This window comes from Sciurus vulgaris, assembly GCF_902686455.1.
Source record: "Sciurus vulgaris genome assembly, chromosome: 5".
NCBI lineage: Eukaryota > Metazoa > Chordata > Mammalia > Rodentia > Sciuridae > Sciurus > Sciurus vulgaris.
The window spans coordinates 22,894,280-22,910,512 of NC_136465.1; the positions used below are offsets into that span (position 1 = coordinate 22,894,280).

General features: G+C 36.1%; 1 protein-coding gene across 1 annotated transcript in view; it reads left to right on the forward strand.

Moving 5' to 3' along the window:
* The window catches only part of ANXA10 (annexin A10), a gene marked incomplete at both ends in the record, with an annotated part of 61,475 nt that extends 49,741 nt beyond the window's left edge, over nt 1–11,734 (forward strand). The window contains 6 exons of the mRNA XM_079139863.1: nt 3,773–3,826; nt 3,920–4,013; nt 5,194–5,289; nt 7,021–7,079; nt 9,232–9,354; nt 11,666–11,734. Of these exons, the coding sequence (XP_078995989.1) occupies nt 3,773–3,826; nt 3,920–4,013; nt 5,194–5,289; nt 7,021–7,079; nt 9,232–9,354; nt 11,666–11,734 (495 nt within the window). The remainder of the gene's footprint in view (nt 1–3,772; nt 3,827–3,919; nt 4,014–5,193; nt 5,290–7,020; nt 7,080–9,231; nt 9,355–11,665) is intronic.
* Between the last annotated feature and the right edge of the window lie 4,499 nt (nt 11,735–16,233).

Below are 16,233 nucleotides of genomic sequence, written 5' to 3' on the forward strand. Positions count from 1 at the left end.
TTCCTATCCTGGGGTTTCCCACACCAAGATTTTCCCAGCACGTTCCGTCTTTTCCAGCCTTGTGTATTTTCCCTTCCCCCACCAGGAAATCAGCTCTGATTCTGTTCCTTAGCCTTGTCGGATGTACCCCAAATTTCCTAGTCTTCAAGGCTCTCTATCAATATTGAGCATGGATAGAGTTGTTAGAGTTGGTTTTTTGTTTTGTTTTGTTTTGTTTTTTTCCCACTTACCTTCCAGAAAGGTAGTTTCCTTGCTGTCTGAATCTGGAGTCACTGAGCTGTGAGAAAAGCCACTCCCCGCTAATCTGCCATCTCGTCTTCCTCCAGATAATAGATTTCATACACAGATATAAATGTGGACACATAATACATTTCATTTCATTTACAGATACAAATGTGGTTATCATTACAATATAGGTGGAACTTAAAGCTACATCAGCAGATAAGATTACCAAGAGAAGGGAGCATACATACAGGGAAGAAGGCAAGTAAAGATTCTTGTGGAATCTTCCAAAATAAGAGATCGAAAAGTAAGATAAACCCATTCTCAAGATTGAGGAGTTTGCAATTAAACAGAAGGAAATAAAAAGAGATCTTGGAAGCCAAGTGACCAAAGTATAAAAGGTGAACGTAGAGCCAATTGCAACCAAGCCTACTGAGAGTTCAAATAACATGAAGACTAAGAATTACCATAATGAGCTTAGTTATCAAAGGAATGGCCTAAAATCTGAGAAGATATAGCATATTAATTGCTTTTATTTATTTTCTCTTTGTTTGTTTTGTTTTGTTTTTATTTTTACAGACTGTATTTTGATTCATTGTACACAAATGGGGTACATCATTTCATTTCTATGGTTGTGCACAATGTAGATTCATACTGTTCATGTAATCATACATGTAAATAGATAGGGTAATGATGTCTGTCTCATTCCACGATTTTTCATACCCCACTCCCTCTCATTTCCTTCTACATAATCTAAAGCCCCTCCATTCTTCTCTCACACCCAACCCCCATTATATATAATCATCCACTTATCAGGGAAAACATACAGTCTTTGTTTTCTGGCGATTGGTTTATTTCACTTAGCATGATATTCTCCAATTCCATCCATTTATTTGCAACAGCCATAAAGAAGAATGATATTATGGCATTTTATTTATTTTCATTTGGTATAAATTAAAACCATCAGAGATAATGGAAAGGAAGCCAGAAGAGATTGTTCAAAAAGAATGAGTTCAAGAATGGTTAACCAGATCTCACAGCCAGCAATGCCCCTGGAATCTAATAAGAGTCTTCTCCAGCTATCAGCCCTTGCTTAATCTCCCTAGGTCCATTTATTTTCATCTCTAAAATAAGGAGGGGAATTGTATGATCCCTCAGGTCCTTGCCCCTTCAAATTTTATGATTTAAAGATAACACCCCTAATCCTACCATCCCCACAAATTTCTTTCACTCTTTAAATATTGTCTTCTACTTCTTGTTAAAAATATATAAAATGTGTGCATGCATAAAACACGTATGCATAAAATACATATCATATAGATGTAAATACACAGCATTTAAAAACATAAATTATATGTGTACATTGTTACTCCCTTGGTATGTTAAGTAAGCAAAGAAAAGGAGGCAAGAGAAATGTGTCTGACAGGCTCATTTCTTTTGCCCATCACCTGTTCAACCTCAGACGATATACAGCCTCTGAGTTATGATAAAATATATCAAATTTTTCAGGACTACAAATTTACTAGCAAGAGAATATGGCTTATTTATTTCTCTATGAATAAACTGAGCTTTCTCAGATGCCTTCAGCTTTTGGTTAGTAATAAAGATAAAACATCTAATATTTAGATTAAAATGGCAAATTTAATCCATACAATACTTTGCATAGACAGTGGGTGCACGTTCAATCTCACTTACGCCTTTTTACTGAGTTAAGTATCAATCCTCTGTGTTCTGGCCAACCCAGTCCTTCTCTCTAAGAGTGCCCTTGGTAGGGAGCTATATGCATCATTCATGAGATGTCTTAGCAGCAGGAGAATGATGGTATCTTCAGATCATCAAGAAATTTTTTTGCATCTTTGTGATCATCAACCTTTTTGCATCCAACCTGGACATCATGGACAAAAACACCTCATAGTCCTCGGCAATTCTAAATATGAAACACATGAGGTATTGATGTCCAGGTTGTGGTCCCTTCTCACTATTAGGTGCCAAAATGTGCAACTAGTTACTTGTAATGCTTTCTCTGTCTCAGTTTGGTGGAGCCAAGTAACCCTGCATGATGATTTAGCCTCACCTTTACTCTCGCTGGAACTGAAGAGTCCCCCTGAGGTCTAACTGTGTTTCCTACACAGCTCAGGTCAATGCGGTCTACCTGTATCTCTTGGTTATTGGGACACCCTTTCCCTGCCATGATCATAAATGACTCCATCTGGCAAGTTCCCCTACCAGATCCTCAGCCAAAGTGAAAGACCCTTGATTAGAAACAGTTCAAAAATTTGAGGTCCTATTCATGCTACTTAGAGATTGAGGTTCTATTCAGGACCCCCCTCTGCCCAATCTTGCTACCTCGTTGAAATCTACAGCCATTTCTAGAGTCTTAAAAGTTGATATAGGGGCAGAAGCCACTGTACCCTCTGTGTTCTTTCAGAAGGATTTTTAATAAAGCTTCCCTGGCCCATCTTGACCCCAAAGGAAAGGTTAGATAAACTCTGATTGTATGCTCCATCTACTTCATTCTTCTTTCACATGTGAACACTCTTCCAGGACCAGTGCACCTTCTTTGGTTAGCCCTCTTTTTCTGTTTGTATGGTCAAGTAGACTACGTAGGTTCTTTACATAATAAAAAAGATAGTAAAAAAATCTACACAATATTCTTCTCCTCAAAACTGGTTTCAGGACTATTTTGTTGTGGCACAAATCCTATTCTGCAAGCCAAATGCTGACTCTTTCTTTCTCTGCATTGTCACTCTAACAATATTAAATTCCACCCCTGCCACCCACCACCAGGCAATGGATCCCCAATTAAATGGGGGGGAAAATTCTGTAGAGAATTGGAGAAGTGAAAAAACCCTCTGTGTCTTTTTCAAAGGACTACCACTGTGGCAAAAGAAAAAAGAAAATGAACTTCCCTTTGTGTTAGTCAGCTTTTTGTCACAGTGACTAAAATTCCTGATGAGAACACTTAGAGGAGGAAAACTTTATTCTGAGGCTCAAGGTGTCAGAAGTCTCAGTCTGTAGACAGCGGACTCCATTGCTCTGGTCTAAGGTGAGGCAGAGCATTATGGCTGAAGGGCAAGGCCAAGAAAGACGCTCACCTGATGGCAGCCAGGAAGTAGAGAGGAGGAGGGGAGAGGTAAGGGTCACAGAGAAGATGAACCCTTCAGGCACACCCCCAGTGACCCACCTCCTCTGACACGCCCCACCTGCTTACAATCACCACCCAGTCAGTCCATTCAAACTAGGATGGACTGATGAGGTTGCAGCTCTCATAGTCCAGAACATTTCACCTTCAAACATTCCTGTGTGAAAACCGGAGTTTCTTGGGGACGCTTCATATCCAAATTATAACACGCTTTTTAAAAGCCTATATAGGCTTTCAAAAAGTATTCAAGAAATGAAGACAGTCTTATTCCAAATAACTTTAGAACTTCCTCAGGAATTACCAAAGAGTTCAGTGGTTCAAGGATTTTTTTTTTTTTTTTGATTCAATAAAACCATATGAATTGTTGATTTAAGAACATTTAGAAGGAAACTTATGTTTACTTTTCAGGGATCCAGGGAGGAGGGATACACGGACCCTGCTATGGCTGCTCAGGATGCAATGGTAACTAGAACCAGCTCTCCAACAGGCTGTAAAGAGCCTTTGTTCAGATGGTCTGAGCTGATTCTGGTGCTTCTTCCTGGCTGTGTATTTCAGGTCCTATGGGAAGCTTGTCAGCAGAGAACAGGAGAACATAAAACCATGTTACAACTGATCCTGTGCAACAAGAGCTACCAGCAGCTGTGGCTGGGTAATTAGAAATCAGGCTTCTTTCCAGCTTCTTGATTATAGAATAAAAAGCAAGTAGTTAAGTAAGAAAAAGAGAGTGTTGCATAGAAACAGAGGAAAGTTGGTTCTCTCAAAGACATTTATTTTGGATTATAAATTATTTAAGCCTCATTAATGGCATTACTAAGAAATAAGTTTCCTCCATAATTTTATTTTTCTAATAAATGAATTTTATAACTTCCAAATAGTGAATCTTTTAAAAATTATCACTGTTTTAGAGATATATTAGCTATTTTCCACTAGATATGTTGTCTATATGTTGTCTTGAAAAGTGTTCTGTGAACGCAGTGTAATCAGCCCATCATGAGTCAAGGTCATTATTGACATCATGATTTATGTGACAGAGGTAGTATTTTATTGGTCTTAGAAGTAACTCATATTTATCTGCACTATGTTTTACTTTCTCTAAGCTATTGCACCTTTGTTTTTCCCCTATTTAAAAAAAATTTTATAAAGCACAAAAGTCAATAAAGTTTTTTAAAAGATGGCCTACCCTAATTCAGGTCGCATATCTATATTTTGTAATGTCAATTAGACATATTAATACCAATAAGAAAAAGACACCTCCTTGCTTCCAATTTACTGTCAAAAAAAATGGAGAACTAAAAGTTACTTGGGATAAAACCAGATAAGTAAGCTCTTGAATAAGGAAGCTTAATTGAGCATAATTTTCCTAATAAGACTAACATAAAGGTGATTTCATATTTCTCAGAATATTCTTTATAGATCTTATGACCACTCTTTTAATCATCACTCAGGATTTTTGCAATAACTTTTCATATTTAAGCTCTAGCAGAAAGTTTGCTGTTGAAATAAGTCTGATTGATTTCTATGATGTCCTAAACAAATGACTCATAAATACTGTCTGGACATGTGTTTCTTCTGAATTTAAATCATCAGTGAGGCAGCAGTTGTTCCCCAGGTCAGAGCAAAGGCAGGTCTTTGAAGTATAAGATTTATGCCAACTCCACTAACTTAGAGTAGTTGTATTTGTTTCAAAGCATTGAATAAACACACTGATGGTAGTATTTTCAATTATTTGAGAGAAAATACCTTCAATATGTATAGCAATCGAATCAATATTTGTATTTAAGTTCATAGTATCTACAACAGTTCCTTTGAGTTACATCAATTTGTTGAAGTTTTCCAGGAATTTCAAAATATTTCTGGGCAAGACATAGTAGATGCCATTAATGATTGTTACGATGGATACTTAAAGGAGTTGCTGGTGGCAATTGGTAAGTAATAATTTATTGGGTGCACAGCAGACCTTTTATTTCACAATAAATGCTGAGTGGCTCTGACTGAATTAAAAGTGCATGGATAGTAAGCTCTTTATTGAGTCATTTTCCCCTGAATGCAATTATTTAAAAAGGTTTTGAACACCATAGAAGAAAAGTATATCAGCTACTGATATAGTGCACTAAGCTGGCAACCTAATGGCATTAATAACCTGCCATCTTCCCCTAATGGCTGGTTCAGTTTTCATACTGGGAAACAGAATTATCTGATGCTTTCTCTCAGGAATGATGTTTTAATACTGTTAAGTCCATTTCATATTTTTCAACTTCCATTCCTTTGTTCAAGAAGAGATAAATTCCAGCAATGTGGCTTCCTTCTCTCCAAGAAGAAGAGGTTTTGTTGTTGTTGTTCTTTTGTTTTGGGGGGTATTTTTGGTTGTTTTGGTGGGTGTGGGTGTGTGAGAGAGAAAGAGTGACCATCTCCAGTAAATTCACCCAGGAGTCAATCCTACCATAAAAGAGACTTATCGAGTTGTTACTTAGTAGTGATTTCTACAGGTTACTATGAGAGAAAAGCACCTCCCAGGCCTTCTTGAGTAAAGAGATTCCTATAAAAGAAAAAAATAGTGGTAGTCATTTTTTGCTGCTTTTTTTTTGGGGGGGGGGGGTTTGTTTGTTTGTTTGTTTGTTTTAACCAGGGATTGAACTCAGGGGCACTTGACCACTGAGCCACATCCTATAAAATGACTATGGAACTACTAATGCTTATGACCTGAGTTCTAGTCATAACCTTTTTGCTAATTGGCTGACAGATGCTGGAGCAGTCCTTGTTTGTAAAACGAGGGGTTTTAAGGTTGACATACAGGTATAAAATCTCATCGAGAATTTGATGGAAAATATGCACCTTATTCTCAGAAAAATATGTAGACATCCATCATCATGTACTATTTTAGGGGTTTCATAGAAATTGCCCTGCCTTTTTTACTTTACTAGGTAAACCATAAACACTCTATTATCTCTTTTTTCCCATGCCGATGTACGTCTATGTCATTCTAGGAATGGAAAACCACAATATTCATTTATTCCTCAATTATCTAAGTGATCAGTAGATAAACACATACTGAGTGGCTACTTCACAATGACTTTTCATTTATAGTCCTGGGCTTGGATGTTCTCAAGTTAAAGTGCAGCACAAGATAAAGCATGAGTAGTTCCATAGTCTGTTTTACAGGATGTGGCCAGGCCTGTTATTGTCCTAAGAGACTTCAGATCTACTCATGAATAAGGGATATGAAGCTTCTTAAGGAGCAATCACATGGACCATAACTGGTGTAAATTAGTTTGAAAAGTCATCTGAATTCATAGCCTTCAGAATGGATAATGTGCGGTCTTTGTTACATAGAATCCTACCATAATAATAATCAGTAGTGATAACCTAGTGCTTTTGGAAGCACTATTTAATTTTCAGATGAAGAAGATAAATTTTTCTTCACAGGTTACAGGAAGGAGCTGGCAGAGTTCCAAGAGATAAATGAAATGAAAATGTGAATGAATTATTAGAAGATTGTTGCTGTATATTTTTTGATGAGCTATAACATTAACATTATTCTGTGTTGATACTGTAACGCAAGATGAAGATTTTAACCTGAAAAAATATATTCACCTTGTTTCTTGAATTTTTAAGAAATCATATCGTTTCACTAACATTTCTTTTCTAATTTCTCCCAGTTCTCTGCGTTCGAGACAAACCAGCCTATTTTGCTTATAGATTATATAGTGCCATTCATGTAAGTAAGACCTGCATATTTTAAAAGTTTCTCCAGATATAGATCTATTTCTCTTGATTTTATTTCCATTATATAAATATTGACTCATATTTTCCCTTGTATTTAAATATATACATTTCAAAGAAATATGCCCAAGTGAAAATAATGTGTCATATACCCAAAGGAGAACCCATCAAATAAAAATAATTTCTGCTTTCTACATCAAATTTAGATACCTAAGAAATATTCTTCTTTGGAACCTAGCTCTCTCAGGTGCTTTAGAATCTCTTAGCATTTAAAGAAACTGTTAAATCCAAATGCTTTTGTATATATCCATAGACACCTACCTCATACTTACACAAGTATAAAACATATGACATCAATCACAAAATGTCAAAACATTACTAATTATCAGCAAATAAAAATTGCTGTAATTTTGAAGTTTAAAAACAAAATAATGTCACTGATTATTTTAGAGCATAAAGTATGATTTTTCTAAAATTAAAGAGATAACTAAACAACAATAAACTCTAAAGCTATTTTTGTAATTAAATGGAAATGTTTTCATGCTTTAATGTGATATTCAATCACACATCCTTTGGAGCAATCATGTTTAAGGAAAGCAACACTGAAGTGCATCAGGTAGTGTACATTTTACCCATAATGTGGATGAAGCATATCTAGAAAAAGAAAGGGTCTCATATACATCACTCTATGTATTTCATAGCCATGAAAATTATTAAAAACAGGCCAATATTACAGTAAGTTTAATAATCAGAGTGTTTTACCCTCAAAGTAATTTTTACAGGTAAACTTTTTGAAAAAAAAGTCAATGCACAGGGAAAATATGTTAATAGCAAGAATAACTAACTATACATCTCATGCTTAAAGTTTTTTTTATTTATGCAAGAGAAGAACCCATGCCAGGTCAGAACACAGGTGAAAGATCAATGCTCACAGTACTCTGCTTCTCTCTTACTGTTTCCAAGGAGAAAAGATTGATTTGGTTAAACCGAAGCTATTTTACATAACACATTGGGAATTCTGCAAGGTGATTTCAGCAGTCTCTTTCTCAAGGAACCAACCACTACAAAATAAATAAAACTTCACTTGTGAGTGATCCTGGAAAAGCAGAAGCAATTCCTCTCAGTCTGACTATGCTCAAATTCAGGGACACGTGTTTCAATATAAACAAAAATTATGTCTTTGGTCTATTTTTACCAGAGATGAAAGAAGGTATCTGTATTCATAAATAGTTTGGAGGTAAAGAGGAAGGATGTGTATTCTAGTAATCAATTTTTTTATACATGAGGACTTCAAAGGCAAAAAAAAAACTTTTTCACTATCCTTAAACAAAGAAGCCTTCTATGATTTCCTCCAAGCACTCTGAGGTATCTACAATTTAAAACAGGGAATTTTGTTACACATTCATCGTAATCACCTCTAATTATAAAAAAAAAAAATTATTAGATCTACATCCAAAACATTGACATCAAAAATTAAATTACACCTAATGGCCACCAGATGTCACCATTACTCCATTCGGAAAATAAATATCTGTTTCCCCACTCCCCACCCACCCTCCCACCCACCCTTCATCAGTGTTTCTGGGGCTAGTGCAGATGTGGATTTTGTTTTTCAGTATTTGAATTTCCATCAGCCAATATGTCAAGTACCTGGAATTCTTAGTTTTTACAATATTTCAATAAAGAAAATGCGATTGCTGTCTCAGACTGGCCAACATTCACCTGAGTGGAGAATGTTTCCCCACAGGAAAGGAGGTTTACCTAGGAAGATCTGTGATCAGATCTGCAGGTCACCCTGTGGGGTGAAAGAAACAGTATAAAGACTGACAAGGCTTAAAGGCAGAAACCTACTGCAGAGGTGGGGGAAAGGAAGAGGATCAGAGGCAAGGGCGTGACCTTGGGGATTAAGGAAGACAGATGGAAGAGGATGACTCAGTGTGCGCACAGGGAGAGACAGTGAAGTCACAAGGCAGGGCAGCTCTCAGGTTCTGACATGGAGGCTGAAGGGACAGTGGTGTGTTTAAAGTTTGAGAAACACAGGTCGAAGACCAGATGACTGTAAAAGGAGATGAGTTCACCTTGGACATGCTGACTTTACGGCACTGTTCTCTTGTCCCTCCCCATCCCCCCTTTCCTGAATCTTTTAGGACTTCGGTTTTCATAATAAAACAGTAATCAGGATTCTAATTGCCAGAAGTGAAATAGACCTGCTGACCATAAGGAAACGATACAAAGAGAGATATGGAAAATCCCTATTTCACGATATCAAAGTAAGTCTCCTACCTAAGATTTATTTTGGCCTACGTTTTATCCTTTTTGAAACAGATAAAAGCTCTCGTTTAAATAATTTCATTTACAGTCTAAAAGTTAACTATTCTGATGGAATTATCTACTTTCACACTTCAGACAGCCTTTAATATATGAACAAGTGCCAAAGAAAATCCCTTTACCTTAATGATGGAATCTCTTTGTCTATATTTTAAGCAAAATCACTGACATCATCATGTAAAATATATGTTCCCTGTAATTGTGCTTCAAGAGCTAAGTTTTGAGGTATGCTCAGGATCCAGAAAAAATGTGTCTTGCAGCAAGTTCCCATAATAATGAAAAGGAGTCTTACATCAGTTCAGGTCTCCTCTCAGGGCATCATGAAAAGCAAGGTAACCAGTCAAATACCATCAATTGTAATCAGGAGGAATTTAACATTATTAGTTAGGTGAAAATCTGCACAACTTTATTCTTTTAGCCTTTAGAAGGCAAAGAAACAATGATTCAGAAGTAAACAAGCAATTGCTTCATTCTGATTCCTCTAAACTTTACCCTGGATATTTTGTAAAACCTAACAAAGAACTATCAGAGTATGTATGACCACCTAACTAATTTGGGGGGCCTAGTGAAAAGTAAAATGCTTGGCCCCTTCTTCAAAAAATTACACAAAGACTTTCAAGATGGTATAGCAAAGAATTAGACTCAGCACAGGGACCTGAGAATCTTATTTTCATTTTTATTTTGCTCATAGATAAACACTTTACCTGGTTCACATTGTTTTCAACTAAAATTTCCAATAGCAAGAAACAGCTTTTTAGTTTATTTACAGATTCAGAAACAACTCAAAAACCCAAAGATCAAGAAATCACAAAATTCAGAAGACCTTATAGGGCCTTCAAAGTCAACATGGTTCTTAGAAGTTGATGGAACAGTTTAAAGAAATCTTATTCCTTTATCTTTGATAAAACTCTCATTATATCCACCTTCAAAATGTTAAACTCTTTTAGTGATGATAACCATACATACCACTCATTTTCTAGATGAATAAACTAGAGTGTACACACTTCTCATAATTAATCACAGTCAACTCAGCATCTACTAATATTTACAGATAATTAATGCAACTTTTCTATGTGCATTCAAAGCTGTGAATCACAGTGACACAGTCTTGCATCAAAGAACATTAATAGTTGATTTTTAACAAAGTTCAATTTTATAATATTACTTTTTTGGTGTTGTTTTGGAAAATTTAGAAACTGTGAAAAATCAAAAAACAAAAAGAAAACAAAACTTGCCCTAATTCTTTACCACAGGTAACCAGTAATGAGATATTGTTGTAAGTGTTTCTATGGTCAGAATGTTTGTTTCTCCTCCACAGTGATGTTATCAGGAGGTTGGGCCTTGGGGAGTTGGTTAAGTAGTGAGGGTAAGCCCAAGGTGGAATTAATGTCCTTATAAAATAGAACAGTGGAGCACCTCTGTCCCTTCCAGAATGGGAGGTCAGAATGAGAAGGCTGTCCATGAGAAGCAGGCAGACGCCAAATCTGCTGGCACCTAGGCCTTGGATTTCCCAGCCTCTAGAACCATGAGAAATAAAGACCTGTTGTTTATAGGTCACCCACTGTGCGGAAGTTTGTTACAGAAGTCAATGGACTAAAATGGTAGTTTCAACCTTTTTCTAAAATAAACAAATGATGCTTTGCTACTGAAAGGGGACATTTTTATTGAATCATGGTATCCCATTGTATAAACTATGAAATACAAAAACTACCTTGCATTATTATTCACATTGTTTTTCAGTTTTCACTGCTATATTTAATAGTATGTTGTGTAAAATCTTAGCATAAATCTCTGTGCTCAGCAATAATCGATACTCGATTCCTAAAAACATCTTTCTTCAGATAAAATTAGAGCATGAATAAGTATAAATATTTTTAAATCTTTTGAAACACATTATCCATTTGCTCTCAGGACTCTACACTGATCTATAATAATAACAATATTAGGGCACCTCTTCGTAAAGTTGAGAAGACTTCATTTTAATGTAAGTTAATTGTACTGACAAATGCAGATTAGGACTCCACTGACTTTATGTAAGCCACCTACTATTGGCTATAACCATGTTATAATTTTTCAATACCTTTCACTGAGAATAGTTCTCAGAAAATATTAAATATTTAGATTAAAAGAATAAATAATTTCGGAAAGACAAATGGTCCGTGGGTCTTTCATACTGCAACTTAAAAGAATGATGGTTTTTTTAGAACTACGATGAGACTTTATTTTATATACAATATGTGTTTTCCTTTCCAGAATTTTTCTTCAGGACATTATGAGAAAGCACTGCTTGCTATCTGTGCTGGTGACGTGGACGACTACTGAAATAAAGAGAAGAAAGGGAAGGAATTGAAGGATCACGCATTCCCTTCTAGAGGCACACCAAAAGATGGACCTTCTGCTAAATTTATTATTATTAGCACTATAACCAAACTACAGAATCATATTTCTTTTCTACCTTTAAAATTATTCCAAGCCAAAAAAAAAATCTATCACTGGAAATATGTGATCTTGGGTTTGCATCTGTATCAATCAACAATTAAGTAAATTATGCATGATGGAATAAGAAAAAATATTGTATTACAATAAATTTTTATTTCAGGGTGAACTGTTAACACCCACAACAAGAATATCAGCTCAAGATTGTCCTTGGCATGTTTGGGGAGATCAATGATAATGTAGTATGTCACCATTCTCCTTAGAGGAATTTTCTAGAATCTTGTACAAATACAATAAAGCTAAAATGAGCACCTAAAGCAGGCTGTAAAAGACAATAAAAGGTATAAAACAATAAAATGCTCCAAGATGCTTATTTATCTGGATTAGATGTATAAGAAACTTATATGTAGACTTACATTCAAAGAATGTGTTGTGGGGGGGAGTACATGTATATGTGAATATTTTGCTTGTATTTACAAATACTCTGATAAGGCAATTTATCTCTAGCTATTTAATTTATATTTTTGAATCAATACTTAATCACCTATTTGCCCAAGAAATGCCAGAGAAGTTATTGCTCACTGTCTTCAATTCTTAACATCAAAGACTTTTGGAAATTACTATATGCTTTATGCTATCAATGGAACCTAGTTCCTTTTGTCCCTTAAATACATTAAATCAGGGGTAAAAAAAAAAAGAGAATACTCTCTGAGATCAGATACTGGGAAGAACCTCACTGATGTGGCAGTCTTGCCAAGATTGAAAGCAGAGGCAGGGATGGGTAGGTCTACCCCAGAGGACTCCCACTCCAAACAAAGTAATCGCGAATCCAGTACCACAGAAAGTGGGGGTAGGGAAGTAGGAGAAGCAATGAATCTAGACGAACCTGTGGGGACAACAGAAGTTATTACTCTGCAAGGAACCATTTTCCATAGCCTATGTCCCAGTCTCTGTGGATCTGCTTCAATCTCAGAGGGCAAAAGTGTACTTGGAACCTGGCATCTGACAGGGGATGAAATGGGACATGGAGAACAGAGGACGCAACATGAAATAGTTAAGTAAAAGAAAAAGGAGGAGGAGGAGGAGGAAGAAGAAGATTAGACTTTGGAGAGCACTGTCAAGATTTCAGTTTACTGCCATGGTAAATGTATGATGTCATTTAAAATTGGCTTGATTTTCCTTTTTTAAAAAAATCACGATCAGCATTTCAAGCCAAAACCAATAATTGTTGGAGATACTTAGCATCCCTATTACTTTTGTCAACTAAAAACCATAAAGAACAAGATGTTAGAAATTCTTGTTGAGAATTTAGATATTTAAAAAAAGAAACTTTCCTCACTTATCTTTCTATAAGTAGTTCAATAGCTATGAAATCTCTACATTAGCTAGAAAACACATTTTCTTCCTTAGGCACAGCATGTTGTTATCAAAACAAAAGCAAATCCAAAGCTGGCTCTCAGAAGACTTTATTCATAAAGACTACTGCAATAGCATACTCAGACCACAGGGGTGGGACAGGGGGCTGAGTGCAGTAGGAAGAGGAAGCTCTGACCAGGAGACGTGCAGAGACCTCGAAGATCAATCAGAAAAGGGATTTTTCAATGATAGAGATGAATAAATAAGGTTAGAAAGAATCAGGTGTGAGAGAGTAAGATAAGTACAAAATATGATTAAATTGTCTGTCTGGGAAGGGCTTTGATTAATATTCTTAGTGACAGCTGATCTATGCTTGGATGGTTGAACCAGGAAAATTGACCAGAGAATGTCACCAGGCAGCTTTCAGGAATCAGGGCTAAGAAGTAGCTCTTCATTGGAGGTTCAGTCTGAAGATGAGTCAAATTCAGGAGCCTCTAAGGAGGGAAGAAGTCTAACTAGAGTATGGTGAAGTCAAGCAAAGTGGTGTTTTCTTTAGCTGTTTAGGGGGTGGTGGGGGTGTTGATGTGTTAACTTATGAGACAAAGAATGGGGATTTGGAAGGTGTATCAGGGATTATCGTAGGAAAACAAGGGTCTTGAATCTTACCTAAGTCATGTGAGGAAGCATGGGCCTAAGTCATTTCCTGAAACACGAAAGGACACAGTACTTAAGTAAAGTTTAATGTTGTCAGCGTCTTCCTTTTTTGCAAGCATTTGTGTTGAATGCCTCGTACAGTTGTTTAAATGCTGACAGAGCATTATGATTTTCATCATCACATACATCACTCTGAAGTTCTTTGCAAAGCTTATCATTTGAATTATCCTCATTGGTATTTATGCTTCAGTGATGCTACATTGGTTATATGAGCTTGAAGTGCAGAAAAGTTTCCTGGACTTGAAACTGAATAGCAATACAAAGTCTCTGATTAAGCTAAAAGTGTCTCCCATATTTAACTTATTGAAAAAAAAAAAAAGAAAAGAAAAGAAAAAGAAAGCAACATTGAAGAGAATAAAATTGTTTTTGCTGTGCACCCAACCTACAGCAAATAGTAAAGAGCCATTGAATTCCTGGCTGAGTCAGAAACACAATAAAGCCAAATATAGAAAGTCAGCAGAGAAGTGATCATGCCTTTTGCATGCAGTATTTCACTATAGTTAGTTTGTCTATAAGTTGACTAGTAGAGAGGCTAATCATTAGACTAAAAAATACAACTTTGGGTGCTCTCATACACTAGCACATTAATATCATCAGAGTTAAATATTCCACACACATTAAAAATAATGCCAACCATGAATCGTGTCCATGCAAATAGCAGAGTAGGCAGTTGCAAGAGTCTACCCCTTAGCAGAAAACATCCCAAAAAAGTGAAACAAAAACTATTAGAATCAACTTGTCATACCCTACCTGCCCCCCCCAAAAAAAGTCAAAGTATTAACTCTGAGTGAAGAATAGGGTCGATGTTTTAGAATGGGGGAGCTTGATCACTGCTATGACTAAAAGACCTGAGGAGAACAATTTTAAGGAGGAAAAGTTTATTTTTGAACTCACAATTTCAGAGGTCTCAGTTCATAGACAGGTGGCTCCATTCCTTGGGGCTCCCAGTGAGCCAAAACATCATGGCGGAAGAGTGTAGAGGAGGGAAGTAGCTCACATGATGATCAGCAAACAGAGAGAGACTCCACTGGCCAGATATATAATATAAACTCAAAAGGCATGGCCCCAATGACCCACTTCCTCTACTCACACCCTGCCCACCTTCAGTTACCACTCAGTTAATCCCATCAGGGGTTAAATTCACTGACTGGGTTAAAGCTATCACAACCCAATGATTTCACTTCTGAATGTTCTTGCATTGTCTCACACCTGAGCTGTTGGGGACCAACTCGCATTCAAACCATAACAGTAAGAAAACTGTAGTATCAGATTTTTCCCTACCCTACTCTCCCTCCCCGTTCAGTGGCCATCTTCAAGACACTGGCCTGTGTTCCCGTCATGGGACCTTGGTCCCATTGTTATGGAAAGTGTCTAAATAGCATTCTGTTTTCATTTCGTATTTTTATTTGTCAATATACACCTAGCTTGATTTCATATCTTAACTATTATGAATAGTGCTGCAGAAAACTTGAGTGCAGATGTCTCTTTGATCTAATTATTTTAACCTTTGAATATACACAATACTAGAATTGCTGGATCAGATGTTAGTTCTTTATAGTTTTTTAAAAAAACTTTCACACTGGTTTCCATACTGGTGGTACTAATTTACATTTTCACCAACAATGTATGAAAGTTCCCAATTCTCTGAATCCTCTCCAGTATTTGCTATTTTTTGCCTTTTCGATAGAGCCACCCTAACTGGTATGAGATAATATCTCATTGTGAATTTGATTTTCATTTTCTTGATGATTAGTGATACTGAGTATTTTTTCATATACCCTTTGAACATTTGTATAACTACTTTTGAAAAATGTCTGTTAAGATATATTTTCCATTTTTCGAAGTTAGATTATTTGGGGATTTTCTTATTTTGCTTTGTTTTGTTGATTTCTTTGAGTTCCTTATATTCTGGATATTGATCCCTTGTTAGATGATGAATTTGCAAATACTTTCTCCCATTCGGTTGATTATTTCTCTCTTGAACAGAACTTTAGAGTTTGAATTTAATATAAAATCTCCTTTGTCACACTTTGCTTTCGTTATTTGTTTTTGCAGTCATCTCTAAAAACAATCTTTGCCCAGGTGAACAAAGGCACTTAGAATACTTCCTGTGGGCTGAGGCAAGAGTGGATTTACTAGGAAGAGACCCAGGATGGTGGGGAAACCAGATGTCTACCTCAAATGATTACATATAAACTACTCTATACATATAACATAAACATATTTTATATATATATATTATATATAATGTATAGTTGTGTAAAAATGCATTCATGGCTGCATAAGATTCACACAATGAACCAATGCTAAAAGAT